At 46.5% G+C, this 19,240-nt stretch overlaps 1 protein-coding gene across 1 annotated transcript in view; it reads left to right on the forward strand.

Annotated features, from left to right (window-relative positions):
* Positions 1 to 19,240, forward strand: part of LOC121158655 — a 161,605-nt gene that overhangs the window by 105,181 nt on the left and 37,184 nt on the right. Inside the window, 6 exon segments of the mRNA XM_040983523.1 lie at positions 1,285 to 1,423; positions 4,056 to 4,209; positions 6,629 to 6,763; positions 12,383 to 12,585; positions 13,307 to 13,445; positions 14,533 to 14,653. Of these exon segments, the coding sequence (XP_040839457.1) occupies positions 1,285 to 1,423; positions 4,056 to 4,209; positions 6,629 to 6,763; positions 12,383 to 12,585; positions 13,307 to 13,445; positions 14,533 to 14,653 (891 nt within the window).

Genomic DNA, 19,240 nt, shown 5'->3' on the forward strand with positions numbered 1-19,240 from the left:
ATGCCTAGAGGGTCCCTCATCCCACTGTTGTTGCCTTGGGTATGGTCCTGTGTCCTAAATCAGGATGGTCTTCCTGTCATGTTGTTTGATAGAGGTTCAGGCAGGCTGCCATTTGGTCTCCCTGTGAGCATGGAGCCATCAGTGCTCTCTCCCAAAAGATATGTGATGGTTTTCTGTGTCCTCCCATTGTGAGCAGCCCCTTCTCTATGCCACTAACAGAGATGCTGGGACAGCCATCCATTCCTCAACCTGGCAAGGAATGCCTCCGAAGGCCTCAAGGTGAAATTTCCACCTGAGACAAGCACAAGAAGGATGTTTGGGGCAGCAGTTAAGATGCTCCCAGGGATGTGTCCATCTGATCACCAGGTGCCGGCTCTGCTATCAGCTCCAGCTGCTGCTAAAGTGCACCCTGGGAGGCAGCAGGTGTTGGCTCCAGCAGTTGGGTCCCTGCCACCTACCTGGGAGACTCAGACTCAGTTCCTGACTCCTGGCTTCTGCTTAGCTCGGCCTCAGCTGTTGCAGGCATTTGGAGAACAAACCAACAGGCAAAAGACTTTCCCTGTGTGTGAGTTTATGTTTGTGTGTGCTGACTACCTGCCTTTCAAATAAATAAAAGTTAAAAAAAAAAGATGTGTAAATTCACTTACATCCAGTCTACTCTTATCTGCAGAAAGGATACAAGAAATAAGCTAAATAGATTTCTGTCTGACACCCCCAAGGTGAGCAGACTCCTAGAAGGATGAGTAGCAGTATGCACACCCTGTTATGTGGATACATGGATGCATGCGTGCTTTTCCTCTGGACTGCCTGCACCCGTGAGCATGGCGAGTACTGCTCACGGTCCAGAATCCTTTGCAGTCCCTAGTGGGTCTCCTGATGAGTCCACCTCCCTGCCCTTTGTCATTTCTCTTTTGCCTTCTATTTTGAGACTGTGTCCCTGCCAAGTTTAGAACTCACTTTAAAAAGCATGCTCTCTTGTGCCAAAAGTAAAGTAAATTTGTGTCTTCTCTCGAGGGTGGAAGGAAGGAAGGGAGGAAGGGAGAAAGGGAGGGAGGAAGGAAAGAAAGAAAGAAAGAAGGAAGGAAAAAGAAGAAAGAAAAAAAGGGGAGAGAAAGCAGACTTCATGATTCAAAGCAGAGGGCTTTGCTGGCCTCAGCACAGCCGCAAGAGGCAGGGAAATCCACCTGGGTGATAAGCCAGCTTTGAAGAGGAATGATGATGCTGTCAGCTTAGCTCCACTTGTCTGGATGTCTCACTGTGATGAACATGCTGTCCCTCTCATAGGGTCTGAGCTGCGGGAGCTGCAGAAAATGATTGACAGCCTCCCAAGCCCCCAGGACCCGGTCCAGGTTTCCCAGGCCCTGCTCCTCCAGAGGGAGATCTTATTGCTGCAGTTTGATGCTGCCGTACGGCACCGCATCCGGTAAGCATTGGCACCAAAGGCTGCTGCACAGGTGTTTGCTGAGCCTCCATCAGGGGAGGCCACTCTTGACAAGAACCTTAAGTAACAGAGCTTAAAATAGGGGCGCAGCCTGCACCATGACATAGCAAGCTAAGCTTCTACTTCCTGTGTCAACATCCCATATGGATAACAGTTTGAGTCTTGGCTGGTCCACTTCCAATCTACCTCCCCGCTAATGGCCTGGGGAAGCAGCAGAGGATGGCCTAAGTGCTTGGGCTCCTGCATCCTCCTGGGAGACTCTGAAGAAGTTCCTGATTCCTGGCTTTGGACTGGTCCAGTTCCAGTCATTGAGGCCATTTGGGAAATGAACCAGCAGAAGAAAAGATTCTCTCTCTACTAACTTTGCCTTTCCAATAATAGATTAATAAATCTTTAAAAAAAAAAAATAGGGCCATGACACAATTGAGAACCCTGTGCCTGCCACAAACCCTGCAGCCCACATGGTGGGGGTTCTTGCCAGGGAATAATAGCCTTAAAAGAAAAAAAGATTTATTTATTTTTATTGCAAAGTCAGATATATACAGAGAGGAGGAGAGACAGAGAAATATCTTCCATCCAATGATTCACTCCCCAAGTGATCGCAGTGGCCAGTACTGCGCCGATCTTAAGCCAGGAGCACAGATCCTCTTCTGGGTCTCTCACATGGGTGCAGGGTCCCAAGGCCCTGGGCCATCCTAGGCCAACCCCCAGGCCACAAGCAGGGAACTAGATGGGAAACAGGGCCGCCAGGACTAGAACCAGCGCCCACATGGGATCCTGATGTGTTTGAAGGCAAGGACTTTAGCTGCTCGGTCACCGAGCCAGGCCCAACAGCCTTAACCTTGTCCAATGTCATTCCTGATCTGTTGTTCTATTGCACCTGCTACTTTCACTCTTCAGATTGCTTTGTTGAGAGGAATGTTTTTATCATTCTGAAGATTATTATTTCTTTTTTTCTCTTTTTTAAATATTTATTTTTGATAATCTTACATAATTGATTAAGGTACAAAGGGTCAAGGGCTATAGGAAAGTGGGTAAGACCATTATTTCCACACTAATATCATCATTTTTTCCCCCTGTGTCCGTGGTAAAAAGAGAAACAAAGGGAAAAGCCCCACCCAGCCTCCCACCCATCCCAGGTCCCCGATGTGGGACAAGCTCCAAGGGTCCTGCTCAAGCAGTTTTGATAGTTCAACAGTTCTGAATTGCTGCCAATCTCGCCGTTGAGAGTAAGCAGGACTTGCACCTCGACTGTGGATAAAGAAACCAAGTCAGGAGGGGAACTTGCATTTGGACCATTCATGGCCCTCTTGGTTTTGAAGATGACCTTCTCAAAGGTCATCTAGGTCTTCTATAGGTGTTTGTGAACCATCCTGACCATTAGCTGGGAGCTGCTGTGGGTTAGCAGGGCCACCCGCAGGCCTCCTCTGGTGGTCCTATTCTTCAGTACTCCTCCTGGACACCTACCTGTGGAGTCCAGGACACTTCCAGGACTGCCTTTCACACTTCGAGGGTCAGCTGGTCTCCAGAGGTCAGCTCCTTCCCAGTAGTGTGGACATTGGTCCCAGCCATTGCTAACTTCTCTCTGTTCTTCACTGTAAGCATGGACTTGGGGCACACCCATTGAGTATCCACGCAATAGGTCCCTTCGGCTCTGGGACCTCTCCTCCACCCCACAAAATATCCTCTGTCAGCATCTTTTCTGAGACATCCACTAGAACTAAGCTCTAGAAATCATCTTTCTTGGCTTGTTAAGCTCTCATTTCCTTTTGGGCAAGAAAGTCATCCTAATTTATCATGCATACCATCTCATCCCCAACTTATGGTATACATTTCACGCTCTAGTCTTCAGGATTTGTGGCTCTTGATAAACAAAGCACAACTTTGTTTAATACAAAAATCTTTCCCTTTCAAAACCTGGGCTGTTGTGATTTAAGTTTAAATTGCCTTTACGTAATAAGAACAATTGTTTCTGCTATTGACCTTAAAATAGTCCATTCTACAGTCGATATCTTTGTTCTAGAGCTACAACAGTATTGCCCAATGCTGTATTAAGTTAATATTAAGTTAAATGAAATAAGGTTAAAAATTCAGTTCCTCAGTCATGGTAGTCACATTCCAAGTACTCAACAGTCACATGGTGCCAGTGATAACATAGTGGACAGTGAAGATACTGAACTTCCCTACCTACTGAAGGTTCTAATGGGCATTACACAAATGGAGTACATCAGCCTTGCAGAATGAAGGGCAGTGCATAAGGCAGTGTGAGAGGTGATATGGCTGAGGAAGTAACTGTTGATATTTCAAAATGAGGACCAGCATCGTGATGCAGACAACTAAATCTTTTTGATGGCATCCCATATGGAAGCATTATTCACGCTCCCTGCTGATACCTGGGAAGGCAGCAGAAGATAGATTCTCTCTATATCTATATCTATAATATAGATATAGAGATATACACAAGTGTGTATATTTCTACCTTTCAAATGATAAATACATCATGTTAAAAAACTCAAAATATTATCTTGCTACCATAACAATGAAGAAAATTTTGAATCTTAGCTCCTGAAATAACAATTTTTACTGACATTTCCCTCCTCCCCATACTTCATAGAAACACATTTTTGGCAGCTGGAAATCTGCCTGCCTACCAGTCCATCACAGCTGGCATGCACCATGGGCTGCCACCCCTGAGCAGCTCTCTCACAAGGAGCATCTTCGCTTCCCAGCTTGGTCTGCCCCCGCCTCTGGATCCCCGGAGCCCCCAGGTGCGTAGTAGAAGTGTTTCTACATCCCCCATGAGATGCACCCAGCACAGTCTGTGTTATCCTCCAGTGCCTGGGGACTCCCTTACTTCCTGCCTTGGAGCAGTCTGGTCTCCCGGGATGAGGGTCTTGTCTTCAAAGTTTCAGCTAGCTGATCCCTGAACTGGTAGCAAAACAAGCTCCTCATCTTTTCTACTGAATAAATAACAATAGCGATTATGACAAATAAATTAGGTCAGCCAGTGAGGGTTGAACAGCCATGGTTACAACAGGTGCTCTCCGGCATAAACCTGGGCAGGCACAGGGTAGCCACCTGCTACAAACAAGATCAAGGTCTCAGGAAGTCATAGCAGCACCAGGGCACCGACCATGTTTGACCCTATTGCCACATAACTAATTCCCCTCATACCTAGCAAATTAAGATATAAACATTCTTAATCTCACGTGGTTTCTGGAGATATGGAAACCAGGAGAAGCTTAAGTGGATGATTCTGGCTCATGGTCTCCTACAAGGCTGCTGTTTGAACGTTGCTGGGGCTTCAGTCACTGTAGCAGTTGACTGGAAGAGCCTAGCTTCCACTGTTTCCAGGTTCATCATGTGGCTTTTGGTTGGAGTCAGAAGATCCACTTCCAAGCTCTTGTGCACGTGTCTATAGGGCTTCTTCAAAACATGCTTGGCTTTCCCAGAGTAACAACAACAAAAATCTAGAGAACCCACAATGGAAGCCCCAATCTTGTATCGCCCTTTTAGAAATGTCCTCTCACTTCTGTCATATTCTATTCACTGGAAGCATATCACTAAATCTAGCTCATATGCAAGGTGTTAAGGTGGGTAAGGGAAGTTATTGAAGATTCTGTGGACTTCTCTTTAAAAAAGAACCTCACTAGCCCAGGTATTCTGACTCCAAATTCCCTAACTTAATGGTCTAATGTTACCCAACTAAGCCAACTGGCACCAGCATCGAACCCAAGCAAATCCCATTTTACACCTTCCATGGCTACACAGAGTGATTCTTGGCCGGTGTCTGGCCACCATTGGGACCCAGAATACAGAACTGGACTGTGACTCTTGCCTGCCCTGCTGGCTTTGTTGTTGCCTTGGATGCAGTGGATGCTGGGGTCCTGACTCCCTGCTACCAAAAACAACTCCAACTCCAGGTCTGGAGATGTAGAATGGAACCTGTTGGGCAGGCCCACTAGCTCCAGGACAGCACATGGTGCCATAAAGGACATGAGATACACCGGCTGTTCGACAATGATGCTCTAGTGTTGTCACCTGAATCAAAGTCCCATGGTGGTGAAGGACACCTTTTTGAGGTTCCTAATGTTGACAACATCTGAGTAAGTTTACTTTTGCTAATTATGAGTATGCCCCATCAGTATTACTCTACTCTGGAACTTATGAATATGAGGGCTGATTCCTTTCCCAAAAACCAAAAAACACTGAGATGAGTTATTATACTGTCCCCTAAACTATCCATTAAGAAGTATTTCTAAAAACCCAAAAACAACTCATGCAACTGTGTTAAGGAGCGCAGGCACAAATAGCTTAGTTCTGTACAGACATCAGTTACGAATGCACACCACACAGTATGACAATGGGTGTTCTTTGGTTCTTCAGGCAGCTGTGCTGTTCCCCTGTTCACTGCTTTCCAGGCTTGTGAATGGGTGCTGGATTGAAAGTGGAGTGGCCAGGATTCGAACTGGCACTCGTATGGCATGCTAACATTGCAGATAGTGGCTTAACTCACTCTGCCAGAATTGCCAGTTTCTTTTAATTCATTTAAATTATTAGCTTCTTTTAATTAGCATGTGTTTTCCTTTGACTGGCTAAGTAAATACTGCATTTTTTTCTAAAAATAGAAAATGTAGAAAATTCCATGTGAAAATCAGCCATAAATTTGCTTCCAGAGCTCTGTAAGTGGAGGAGGGCATAGGACTGCTGGTTGTTGCCATTCTGTGATGGAAACTACCCTGTTCGCTTTGGTATATGTTCAAAATTCTCCATAAGTGAATAATTTTTTTAAAAAATATGTAAGAAACATTTTTTTAAATTATAATTCTACCACCAAGAGACATTCACAGACTGTGTTTTGGGTGTGATGTTTTGGGTGTGATGTTTTTCCCAGGGCATGTGTATGTTTATATCTGCACTTCTAAAAGAAAGCTGATGTCGCCTTGTACTTTTGCCATGTACAGGTTTGTCAGAAGGGTGGGAAACAGCTCTTCCACACAGAGCCAACGTTCTGACAAGTGCAGGAGCGACTTTTGGCAAGAACTGCTATTTCTCCTTTTATTGGTTTTCTAGTAATAGTGAGAGCGGGGCTGGAACACATAGTGGCTCCTGGTTTTCCTTCCCCAGGACCACATGCAGAGGATGCAGAGAAGTCTCCCGAGTGAGCACTGTCTTCGGTTCTTTCAGCTGTGCCTCTGCGGGCTGAGTGACAGCGACCGCAAGGTAGCTTGCAGAGAGCTGGTGGGTGTGCTTCTGAACAGTGAGCCTGCGGTCCCTGGGGCTCCCCCAGATCACCAAGCCACTCCGGACAGACATCCACAGGTATTCCAGCCTCTGCTCACACTCACACAACTAAAGCCCTCAGCCACTGCCATAGGCCATCCCTGTTGGAGAGACCCAACTAGAGACCCACAAGTTTCCCCACAGGCTAATTCCCTAAGGCAGCAACGAAGAGGAAGAGGTAGCCTGAGAAAGCCACTCCCAAGCATTTTCCCGTGTGATAAGACCCAGGGCAAGTGGTCTATCCTTGTTTTTGTTTTTGTTTTCACTTTAGAAAGAGAATGAGCATCCAGAGAAAGTGATACTCCAACCAGATACTTTCCTTGTGAATCACGCCTTCCTGGCCACAGGCAGTTCAAAGGGTCAGAGGGTGTGATAAAGGCCCCAGGTGAGCAGCTCAGGTCAGGCCATCCTCCTCACTCAGCTAGTCTCTCTGACACCCAGGTAAGCACTCCCGCCTTTGCATATGCCCCTCACAGACTCTCAAGCACATTGTCCCACGGATCTCATACCTTTGAACAAATCTGCATGTATTTGGGAAGTAGATGAAGGTGAGCTGGGTGCTGGCTGGTGCTTACAGTTAAAGGGCTCAGCACTGAGGATTGCTGCCTCCCACCCAGACATGACTGGGTCAGGGAACTGACTCTGGCTCCTGATCCTGGCTTCTCACCATGGCAGACCCAGCAGTGAGAACTCAATATGTTGGGTATCCCTGTCAGGGAACTAGACTGTCAGGCCAGCCCAGCTGTTGATCATTTGGAAGTGAAGCAGTGAATAGCAATGTCTCTCTCTTTATCTCTCTATCACTCTCTATATATAAAATCCCCCGCCCCCCCCCCCCAGCCCTCTGTGTGCATATATGTGTAATCTCCCTGTTTATGGCTTGGGAGAGCAACGGAGGGAAGCCCAAGTCTTCCCAGTACCCATGTGGGAGACCCAGGAGAGGCTCCTGGCTTTGGAATGGCGCAGCTCTAGCCATTGTAGCCTTTTGGGGCATGAACCAGCAGATGGAAGATCTTTCTGTCTCTCCTTCTCTCTGTAAATCTCCCTTTCAAATGAAAATAAACACATCTTAAAACAAAACAAAACAAAACAAAACAAAACAAAACAAAACAACAAAAAAGCACCCAGCAATGGCTAGACCAGGCCAATCCAGGAGGTCAGAACTCCATCTGGTCTCCCAGGTGGGTGCCTGGGAAAGCAAGGGCAGATAGTCCAAATATTTGGATGCCTGCATCAATGTGAGAGATCTGTAAGAAAGAAGCTCCTGGCTGCTAGTTTTGGCCTAGTCCAGCCCTAACTATTATGGTCATCTGTAGAATGAGTCACCAGATAGAAGATCTTATTCTTTCTCCCTCCCTCCCTCTCTTTCTCTCTTTCAAATAAATAAGTCTTTAAAACAAAGTAAAAAAAAAAAAAAAAAAAAAAAACTTCTGAGATACACCTAAATCTATTATGTCCATTTCCTCATCTTCCATTCCCTTTCCAAACCCTGCCACCTGCTCTGTCCTCTCGTCACCACTGAAGCCACCCTCATTGAGAGTCACTAACCCCCAGACACACTCTAGTCACCTTCCTACCTCAGTGACCCCATTGGGGCCTCAACACTATCCTTGTGCCCTCACCTCCCCTGGGCCTGACTTGCTCAGCTTTCCTCTGCCCTCCCTGACCCACTCGCAGGTGCCGCCATGGAGCCCTCTGCCTCTGTCAGGCCCCTATCCCTTGGGCCCTGCCCCACTGCTACTTCCTTTGCCCCCCTTAGACTTCCACAGGCCCTGACACTTTAGTCTTTGTGGACCCCTCCCTCCACCACAAAACCCTCAGGAGTTAGAACTGACAGCTGCCTCCATATCATAGGTGAAAGCACTTAATTTACTGCAGAAGCTCTCTTTTCCTAACTCTCAAAGAAATTAAAACATTCCATGGGCCCCAGGCACAGCGCCTTCTCTGCCCAAGCTGTAATTAAGCCCCATTGGCTTGCTTACAACCATGATTGGTTAGGAGTTGAACCGGTTCCTAGTGCATGAAATGTCGATGTGTGGAATCCCTGGGAGGAATCCATGGGGTAAGTACTTTCATTATTGTAATTTTCCAGAATACCAAGATGCAGAAAGGTTAATTTATGTAACTAGGGAAAAGAGAAGCCTAATTCCAACCCAGCATGCTTGATCCGGAATCCCCTCACCCTAATTGCCTCTCCAATCCTCCCTCTGCCCAGGCCAATCCATCTGCTGTTAGAACTTCAATGCCATTTACAGGTGACTGCTCCGAAGTCCACAGGTCTGTCTCAGGTTTGACCCTAACACATTCATCTGTTCAGCTGCCTCCTGGACATCTCTGTTCCATCCCAGTGACCGCTTTGCCCACACTGAGTTCATTTCACTCCTCCAAAGCTTTGCCTTCCTGCTGTATTTCCCATCAGTCCATCACCACCTGCCCAGAAACCCAAGTCAAAAAGCCCAGGTAATATTATTGACTTCTCTATGTGCAGTTTATGAAGAATGGAATGAAAAGGTAAACTTACTTTGATGGGAAGAGCCCTCTGGGTAAGTCATCAGATTCTGTTGCAGAATTTATATGCCCTGTATAAACCCACTTCTTCACCCACGGATGGGCCTTAAGTGAACTTGTGAGTTCATTTTAGCCAAAATGATAAAATGTATTAAGAACCTTCTGGAAAAGATTGTTTTCCTCCTAGACAAAAAAGAGCCCCTCAATAAGAAGGCATTAGTGCTCCTGTTTTGATTGGACCAGGGTGCAGGGAAGATTTTACTGACAACCCAGATCTGAACTTGAGTCTTTGAGGTGACTTAGAAGTGTCTCCTTCTAGAATTCCCCGGTGGATGGTGGGCAGTCTTCTCCAAATGAAGTCATGGCTAATGGGAAATGAGGTAGCCTGTTACTCCTGGCAGTAGAAAAGGAGAAACTGGCTCAACAGTAGAAGCTCAGAAAGCGTTTCCTAAGGAGAGTGTTTGAAGGTTGAAAATAAGAAACAAATAGGAGTCCGGTGAAGAAGGAAAGATGGGGAGGCGAGAGAGATTTTCCACTACAGCCAGCATGAAGAGAGAGCCTCAATAAGGTCAAGATGTTTGTTGGGGTTTGGCTCCTTCCTTTGTCTTTTTCTTGGTCCATACTGGATGGACTCCCCTCTTTTCCTAACACTACCCTCCTCTACCTGATTTTTTAATCTGTTCCTTTTCAGTTGCTTTGTAGCATGTATGACACATCAGCAGTGTTGTGTCTAATTGTAAGTGGCTTTGTTTTATGATGTATGCTGATGTAGAGGCATTTAACTATTCATAAACAATGGAAGTACTAGTCTAAACTGCTATGTGTGTTCCTATCTCAGCTGTGCTGTAAGCTCTGTTGTCACTCTAGGCTTCAGTCCCCAAAAGGTCAATGTGAAGATGATAAGCCAACTTGGGTCCACTTAATATTCCAAGAAGCCTGTTGCTCCTCAGGGTTACCACAGGGCCTCTTGAACACGGGGTGCCAGTTACATGGCCTCTGGGCTATCCCACCACCCACCGTGCCACCATGCTTGACCTTAGTCTAATAGGTAATTGGGGCCTCTGCTTACAGTTTCATTCAATGGAAGCAATTAGGACATAAAATAAAATTTGAAAACCTGTGAACTTGCTGTTAACAGATCAACTGCAAAGTGGCGGGGCGGCCAGCTGCCTATCACTCACCGTCCCCTGGGACTTGCTTGTTACTGATTGCTTGAACATTCAGCTGGGCTCTTCCAGGCAGACACACCTTTCTTAAACTATGTTAATAGCACTGATCTGGGATCTGATTACACCTGGTTGTTCTTCCTGGTTCTAACCAGGAAACTTGAGTGTTTAAGATACTGCCCATGGAAGGTTCTCTGCGGCCCTTGTGGTGACGTCATACCTGTCTCCTGTGACAGACACTGCAGCCAGTCTAAGGGCCTAGATGCAGGTCCTCTGTCACTCTGTTGGTGGCACTACCACTTATACCCCTGACTCTTTGAGAGCATGGAGCTGACGCTTTTTCCTCCAGATCCTCCCAGGCTCAAGACAGCACCTCAGCAAGTATTTATTTAAGAAAAATGATCAATGACCAAATCATCATTTTAAAGTAAAGTTTCCTATTGAAAAACAAATTCAAATGAAGAGAAATGTTCTCTGCCTTTTTAAAAAAGATTTATTTGCTTTTTTTTTTTTATTGTAAAATCAGATTTACAGAGAAGAGGAGAGAGACAGAGAGGAAGATCTTCCATCCAATCAGTCACTCCCCAAGTGGCCGCAATGGCCAGAGCTGAGCCGATCCAAAGCCAGGAGCCTAGAGCTTCTTCTGGGTCTCCCACAAGGGTGCAGGCTTCGAGCTGTCCTCGACTGCTTTCCCAGGCCACAAGCAGGGAACTGGATGGGAAGCAGGGCCTTTAGTCAACGCTAAAGGTTACCATACCAAGCCCCTCTGCCTGTCTTAAAAGATAAGAGAAGTATCAAGAGCTAGGATAAATTTAGACTGCTATTTCCTTATCCATAAAATGGGTAAAATCCCCCAATGAAAAGTTATATTGTAGTAGCTGCACTCAGATGGAAACTTAAACTTGAGTATTGTACACTATGTACAATATAGATGCTAAATGCCCAAGGCTGAGTATTTAAAATATTTTTCTAAAGTAGAGTTACAGAGAGAGAGAGAGAGAGAGAGATGTTTCTATCCACTGGTTTATTCCCCACATGGCTACAGTGGCTGGAGCTGAGTTTATCTGAAGCCAGGAGCCTCTATGAGATGCTATTGGCGCTACAAGTGGCAGCTCTACCTGCATGCCACCACATAACCTTTTAAAAATATTAAAGATGTATTTATTTGTTTATTTGAAAGAGGAAGAGAGGGGGAGACACATACAGGAGAAAGAGGGAGGGAGAGGTACCCAAATGGCTGTAATTGCAGGCATCTAGACCAAGGTAATGCCACAAGCCCAGAGCCAGGAGCTCCATCCAGATCTCATGTGCAGCTGGGACTTGAACCAACACTTTGATATAAGTGCAAGCAGACAGCAGCCTAACCTGATGTACCACAACACTTTCCCCAAAAGGCTAAATTTTGTAAAGGTAGGTAAAATGTAGTATACCAGTAGGTGAATTTTACAAATGAATGGGTCAGGTGGGCAGCATTATGGCATAGTAGGCTATGGTGCCACTTACAACACTGACATCCTATCTTGAAGCCTGAGTTCCAATCTTGGCTGCTTCACTTATAATCCAGCTCCCTGCTAATGTGTCTGGGAAAGCATCGAAGGATGGTCCAAGTGCTTGGGCCCCTCTCATATTATGTAGGAGGCCTTGATGTGGTTTCTAGCTTCTGGTTTGGGTCTAATTTAGTTCTGGCTGTGGTGGCCATTTGGGATGTCCACCCTCACCCCAAAATGCTATACCTTTTAATACATAAATCTTTTTAAAAAATAGACACTCAAGATCTGGACAATACCTGCAGTGGAACCATTCCCATCCTTTCTGTACACTGCCTGTTTAGGATGCATCACCTCTCTAATCTCTGTGTGTGCTGCAGCCATTATTCCTGAGGAGAAATCTCCCTGATCCAGATTTCACTTTGTAGATGCTGTGTGATAAATATTATCCTGTATTTTCCAAGTCCCATAAGGAGGTATTTCTGCAATGCTTTCAGCCAAGCCGAATGGAAAGCAGCACCAAGACCTCCTTGCTGCCAGAGGCTCCACATGATGTGGTTGCCTCCCTGACTTTGCTGAGATCATTCCTGGTCCTGTGGAAGCAACTGGAAGTACTCAAGGAGCACTGGGGCCGACTGCAGCTGCAAGGCGGGGACATGAACTCCATCTCCCTCCACAAGCAGTTGTCGGAGCTCTATGAGTGAGTGTTGCTGGGGCAGAAATCCTCTCGGGGTTGATAGACTCCTGCCCCCTTGATCACAAGCAGCTTCAGTCCTTGGGTCTGGATGAGCCCAGCTCCACTGCATTCAGCGACAGTCAGCATCATTCTCTATGAACACAGCTTTCAGAGAAGAGCTGAGCTGTGTTAGTTACAGGGCTGGGGCCGAATACCGCAGAGCTGCAAAATTCTCTCTCTGGAGAGGTGGAAGCAAGTATAGAGTTGGTGAGAGCCATGGGCATGGCAGTCAGAGAGGCTGCACATAGCAGGTACAGTAGGAGGCCTGGGATCTGCAGGATGGCAGACTGCTGGCAGCTGCAAAGGCCTTGGCTACAGATGACCTGGCCTACAGGAAGGACACATAGCTTCTGCCCTGTGCCCATCACCCACCAGCTGGACCCTTCCAGGACTTGAACAAGTTCACATAGAGATCATCAGAACTGTCTAGTGAAGGGGTCCGAGTCAGTGTCCCTGGAAAGTAAGGAATGAGAAGATTTGGTGATAGAGGAAAAGACACTGGCATTTCATATTGACTCACAGAGTGGAGTACCGAGATGGGAGTGTGTCACAGGGGAGCAGGGAGGGAGAGGGAGGGCTGGGAGATTCATCCAGGATAAGAAACAGAAAGTGAATGAAAAGAATTGTCAGGACCTCAGGATGAGGGAAGCAGCATTTGCTAATTTCTAGCTCTCTTCTTTGACAGAACTGCCATTCTCTACCCCAGCATGAAAGCCATAGCTAAGCAGATGGGGAAGGAAGATGAATTTGAGGGACTTACCATCAACTGTCAGTCTATATTCCCCCCTCAAGGAGCCTCAGAAATGGAAATTAAAACTCAGCAGGTATGCAAGAACTATGTTGAATTTGCCTTTGGTAACTAGCTCTGAGGCGTTGCTGTGCCCAACTTCAGGACCATCCATTAGTGTTTTTCTCTCAGTGTAAAGTGAAGAGCTGCAAGTCCTTGGACAGGCTGGGAGAGTGAGGACTGAGTGCTTGAAAACATAGGAAGCTTCTATGAATCCAAGAACCAACACTTTTTCTCTCAATTCTCTACGTCTAGACATTTGTTATTTCGATTTTCCTTTCGTTGGGGTACACTGCCACGAGAAAGATGATAGAAGGCATAGCGACTTCTAACTTAAATGCAAGATCCAGTACAGAAGGACCTACTTGGAAAGGAGATATTTAAAATAACTCCTTGTAATTGTTCCTCTGAGACAACAAAGAGACAATTTATACACAGGTGCATTTGGTGGGTGTTGATGATGGGCATGGAGGAGCCATTTTCTACTCTGCTTGACTTTATCTCAGATGCAAGCTCTGTGAGACTGAACTGACTGTGACATGCAGGCAAAGCCCAGGCTGGCTGTCAGTGCACAGAGGGATACCCACAAAGTGACAGGAGAGCTGAGCCCTGACTCCTGCCCCCGGAGCAAGGCTGACCCTCCCAGCACCTGGGTCCCTCCAAAAGGGAGAAACATGGGCTGTGTAAGCAGAAAAGGTAGAGTGGAGGCTCACTGCAATTGGAACAGTCTTCTCTGGGTCCTGGATGGAGTTTTGAGTCTTTGTGTAAAATCATCCTTGGTATTGCAGTGGAGCTGCAAACCTGGGGGCTTGTTTGATAATAACAGATCGCACAATCCTGGCTGCCATCAGGACCCTGAAGGACAGGAGGCACTTGGATCACTGAGAACTTGGTCATTTTGCAGACCATGGTGATGAGGGTGGCATGCTGGCTGTCAGGAGTTGGGGCAGGCCGGCATGGGTCTCCAAGCAGGTGAATGTACCTCCTCACAGCACATGGAAGCCCCAGAAAGGAAGCCCCTCTTTTCCAAGGGCGGGAATGAGTAAGGGATAGACCCAGATCCAAGACTTTCTACAGAAATTACTGAATATGGAACCTGACTCTTGAACCTGTGCTTGTTCTAGCTTCAGAAACTTCTGGAAGATTTTGAAATTCACATGATCCAGGAGGTATTAAGCAAAGTTAACAGAGAGATGACACTGGTTTTGTCTGAGAAGTCCAAGAAAGAATGTACTCTCCCTACAGGTAAAGCTTGCTTGCTTATTTATTTATTTATTTATTTATTTTCCTAGAGAACGAACAGGCTATGAAATAGGAAACAGGTGGCACAGCACATTAAGTCACTTCTTGCAATGCTAGAATCCCATTAGAGTCCCAGCTGCCTTACTTCTGATCCAAATCCCTGTTAATGTGCCTGGGAAAGTGGTGGAGGATGGCCTGGGGACGAAGGCTCCTGTCACCCCTAGGGGAGACCAGTGTGGAGTTTCAGGCTCCTGGCCTCAGCCTGGTTCAGCTCTGGCTGTTGTAGCAATGTGCAGGGAGTGAATCAATGGATGGAAGGTCTCTCACTCACTCACTCTCCTACTTTCTCAGTTGCTCTGCCTTTCAAATAAGAAAAAGTAAGAAGTATACTTTAACTCTGCTGATTAACTTGTAACTGAACTAAGTTGCAATAAGGAAATTATATGAAAACTTTATAATCTATATTGTATATTATATATTTTAAATATATATAATATGAGGGGCACAAGTTCATAGAAATACATATTATAAAAAAATATATGCAGATTTAAAATATTTTGCACCAAAGAAAACATATCATTAAATTCCTTTTCCCATGACCTTTTTGAAGAACGCTTGCACGTTATAGATGTCAAAATCTTGTAGACGTAGACTTAAGGTGGGGAGGCCATGACACTGTTCCTTTCACTTGAGATCTACACTCAGGCCCACCTCATGTGACCAGTGCAGAGCCCCAACAGAACTTACATTCTGTGGCGATCGATTTGAACTTGATGATCATCATAGTATTGTTTAATCATTGAAATCCAATGAATCCGTGGAATATGTGCAAGGAGTATGCAGGCTTGGCTAATACCCACTCCCACCTCTTGCCACGCCCTACTCCCCAGGGGTTCTGCCTTCACCTCTTCCTCAGCTTTCCGGCTTCATGGGCATTCTGAATCTCACACTCCCTGGCCCTAAGCAATCACTGCTGTCCTCCAGCCCAGGTGAGGACTGGAACGCTCAGGGTCAGGTGCATGCCCCTAGCAGCAAGGTCAGGACTGCAGGCAGGCAGCACCATGGTGTGTTCAAGGGATCAGTCTTCTACCTGCCATGGCTACCTTGACTATTCCAGGACAGAGGTTGTCAGACCCTTGGCGCTTGCCTGTCCATGGTGGATGGGAGTGGAGGCTTTTCAAAAGTAGAGATGTCTAGCTCAGTGTCCCAGCCTAACAGCCTGCAAGTCCCGGGCCTTCATGCATTGCGTCTTGGGCAGGGCCACGGGGTGCTCACGGGGTGTATGTTCCCATGCCCAAGTGTGTGTAACATTAACACAAATCAAAGACACACAGGTTGAGAGAAAGAGAGATGGTGCATTAGTGCTGCTGGCGACACCTTTGCCTTCTGTTTGTGCAAGAGGTATTTTGCACCAGGCCCTACAGATTATAATAATCCTGGAGGAAAACCGTAACCTTTGAGCCTCAGGACTAAGGAAGTGAAGGAGGTGCTGCAAATGGACAAAGTCCACAGACATTGTTATGTTAATTAGTAACCTGGTACTTGCCCAAAGCATCGTCATTTCATGGTCAACAGCTGAGGGCTGTCAGCTGGGCTTGGGGGAAATGCTATGTAGACAGCAGACAGACCACTGTTCAGCTGGGGAGCTCTCCCTGTTACCCTGAGGATGGCTGGGCTCCAGGGACCGGCCACTTAGCAAGGCACAAAGCACCCATTGTCTGCACTATGTGTGCCCTTGGAGGCCAGCCACAGGCACAAGGCAGGTGTGGCCATCTGGGCTTCTCAGGGCTAGAGTGCTGAGGTAATACCCAAATGGGGGTGGGGCAGGAGGCTGCCTCAGTGGGGCACCCTTGCTAAGAGCGATGGGGGTTGGGCACAAGGCAGGGTTGTTACTGGCGTGGGTAGGTCAATCATTCCAACTTGCTTTGGTTACAGTATTCTGTCCAAGTCTAAACCCAAGATTGGATTTTATAACTTAGAAGACTTAAAAAAAAAAAAACAACCATCTATTTGAAAAGAGCAGAGTGAAAGAGAAATAGATCTTCCATCACCTGGTTCAGTCCCTGCATGGTCACAATCAGTAACCTAGAACTCCATTCGGATCTCCCACATGGGTGCAGGGATCCAATCACTTGGGCTGTCATCATCATCTTCTCAGGTACATTTGCAAGAAGCTGGATTGAAAGCAAAGCAGCTGGGACTTGAACCAACACTGCTGATTAGGGATGCTGGCTTCCCAAGCAGAAGCCTAATTTGCTGTGCCACAATGCCAGCCACTTATGAGACTTTTAAAAGAAATGCCGCTTTAGACGGGCAGGGCATGCTCTTGGTATTGCATTTTTGTTCTCTGGGTCTGTCGTGTGTGAGTTTATGCAGAGCCCTGGGATTCCTGCTCTACTTGGCTCCCAGTGCCAGGGACTGGGTGCCCACTGATACCCTCCATAACTTTGGGCCCATCTCATGCATTTTTGTCCTTTCAAGACGTCTGTGGGCTGGATTCCCTCGAAGGAGCCAAGGAAACCTTTGGGCCCTCCATCCATTTTGTGTCCATCTCAGCAACAAAAAGGGACTGTGGTGCTTGGAGCGTCTCTGTTTTTGTTCAGAGCATCCCCTTCATGGTCAAAGTTAGCTGGGGAACTGGGAGATTCCCCAGGGGTCACTGGGAAAGAGGAATGCTAGGAACCAGGAGGCTAGTAGAGGCTTTTGTCCTCCTCAAGGTCTCCTCTGTCTTCTGGCCAACCCAGCTGTCCACATTTATAGCTACCATAAAGGAGACTTCTGGAGTCTTCTGTCCCTCAATTTCCTTCCCTCCTATTGCCTTGTACTGGGGCCTAGTCTATGCCAATGGTTTCTGAATGGGTTTCCAGGTTGTCACCAAGCCACCAAAGCCGTGGCATGCAGACCTGCCCTCAGGGTGAGAGCCATAGAAGATGAACTTGAGCTACGCTAGGAAATGGGCTCCATTAGCTCAAAAAGCCTCTGCCAGCTTCTAACTTTATCAACATTGCCACGGCAGTGACTCTGAATTGGCTTGCAAGTGGTCTCTGAGCAATAACAAGACCAACAATTTCCAAAGGGAAATATGTACATCTGGGGAGGGTGAAAAGAAAACACTCAAACTCCCACATAGATGACGGCTGCACAGAATGAGGCCCACATCACACTCCATATCAAGGTGGCCGGAAATGAAGAAGAAACTAGTAGAAATGACACTTGTGATACTGGCACATGCTTATCCTCACCCACATTATGTGGTTAAGAAAGGAAGTATGATCGGGCCTGCTGTGATGGCTCAGGGACGAAGTGCTTGCCTTGCATGTGGTGGGATCCCAAATGGTTTGTGTCCTGGCAGCTCTACTTTCCATCCAACTCCTTACCTATGGCCTGGAAAAGCAACAGGATAAACCCTCCCTGCCACCAAAAAAAAAGACCTTAGGACCCTGCACCTGAGTGGGAGACTTGGAAGAAGCTCCTGGCTCCTGGCTTCTGTCAGGGCCATTCTGGGCTCTTGTAGCCATTTGGGAGTGAACCAGCTAATGGAAGATCTCACTCTCTCCATCAGATCTCTCTCTCTCTCCCTCCCTCTCTCCTTCCCTCCCTTTCTATCAGCTGGCCCTTCTTTAGGAGTGTGCTGTGGAATACAAGCTTGGGGAGACATTGATGGAGTCTATCTTCCAGCTACACACTGCTAACAGTCTCTGGGTTGCCCCCTGCTTTCTGCTGCTCTGGTAACACTAGCTCGGCCATGCACTCACTAATTCCAGTCTCTAATTTGTTTCTGTTTGCCTAACCTTGTTGATCCTTATTTGCTCCAAACCTGCTTGTACTGGCTTTAAGGTCACTGTGTTTGCAATGATTTAATTAAAAATGGCATACACCAGTGAAATAGGAATACAGCTAGAAAGAGATCTGATGGGCCTGTAAATCTAAGCTGAGAAGGCCACTACTGTGGCAAAGTGAATTAACCTGCTGCCTGCCATACCAACATTCTATATGGGCACTGGTTCAAGTCTCTGCTGTTCGACTTCTGATCCAGTTCCCTGCTGAAGTATCTAGGAGAGCAGCAGAGGAGGGCCCAAGTCCTTGGGCCAACATACCCACATGGGAGACCCAGAAGAAGCTCCTGATTCCTGGTTTTGGCCTGCCCCAGCTCTGGCTGTTGTGGCCATTTAGGGAGTGAACCAGCAAATAGATTCTCTGTGTGTGTATCTTTCTACCTCTCTCTGTAACTTTGTCTTTCAAATAAAGACAAAATAAATTTTGGTTTTTTTAAAAACCAACAAAATAATAAACTACTTGTCTTTGTTTAAAAAAAAAACCCTAGAATGTACAACTGCAAGAGTGCAAACCATGAATTTGGGGAGACGATTAGCACCCATGTAAGCTCCTTGACTGTGACAAATGCCCCATTCTGGTGGTGATGTTGACAGAGGAGACCCTGTGTATGAGTGCCCAATGGTTTCAGGAAATTCTCTGCTTTACCCCCTCAGTATTGCTGTGAACCTAACACTACTGTAAAAAAAAATTTTAATGTTTTTTAAAAATAAAGCTATGGAAAAAATAAGAAGCAAACTGTCTAGAAAAAAATTG

Source organism: Ochotona curzoniae, unplaced genomic scaffold (assembly GCF_017591425.1).
Source record: "Ochotona curzoniae isolate NIBS_2020 unplaced genomic scaffold, NIBS_Ocur_1.0 contig_3819, whole genome shotgun sequence".
In the NCBI taxonomy this organism is placed as follows: domain Eukaryota; kingdom Metazoa; phylum Chordata; class Mammalia; order Lagomorpha; family Ochotonidae; genus Ochotona; species Ochotona curzoniae.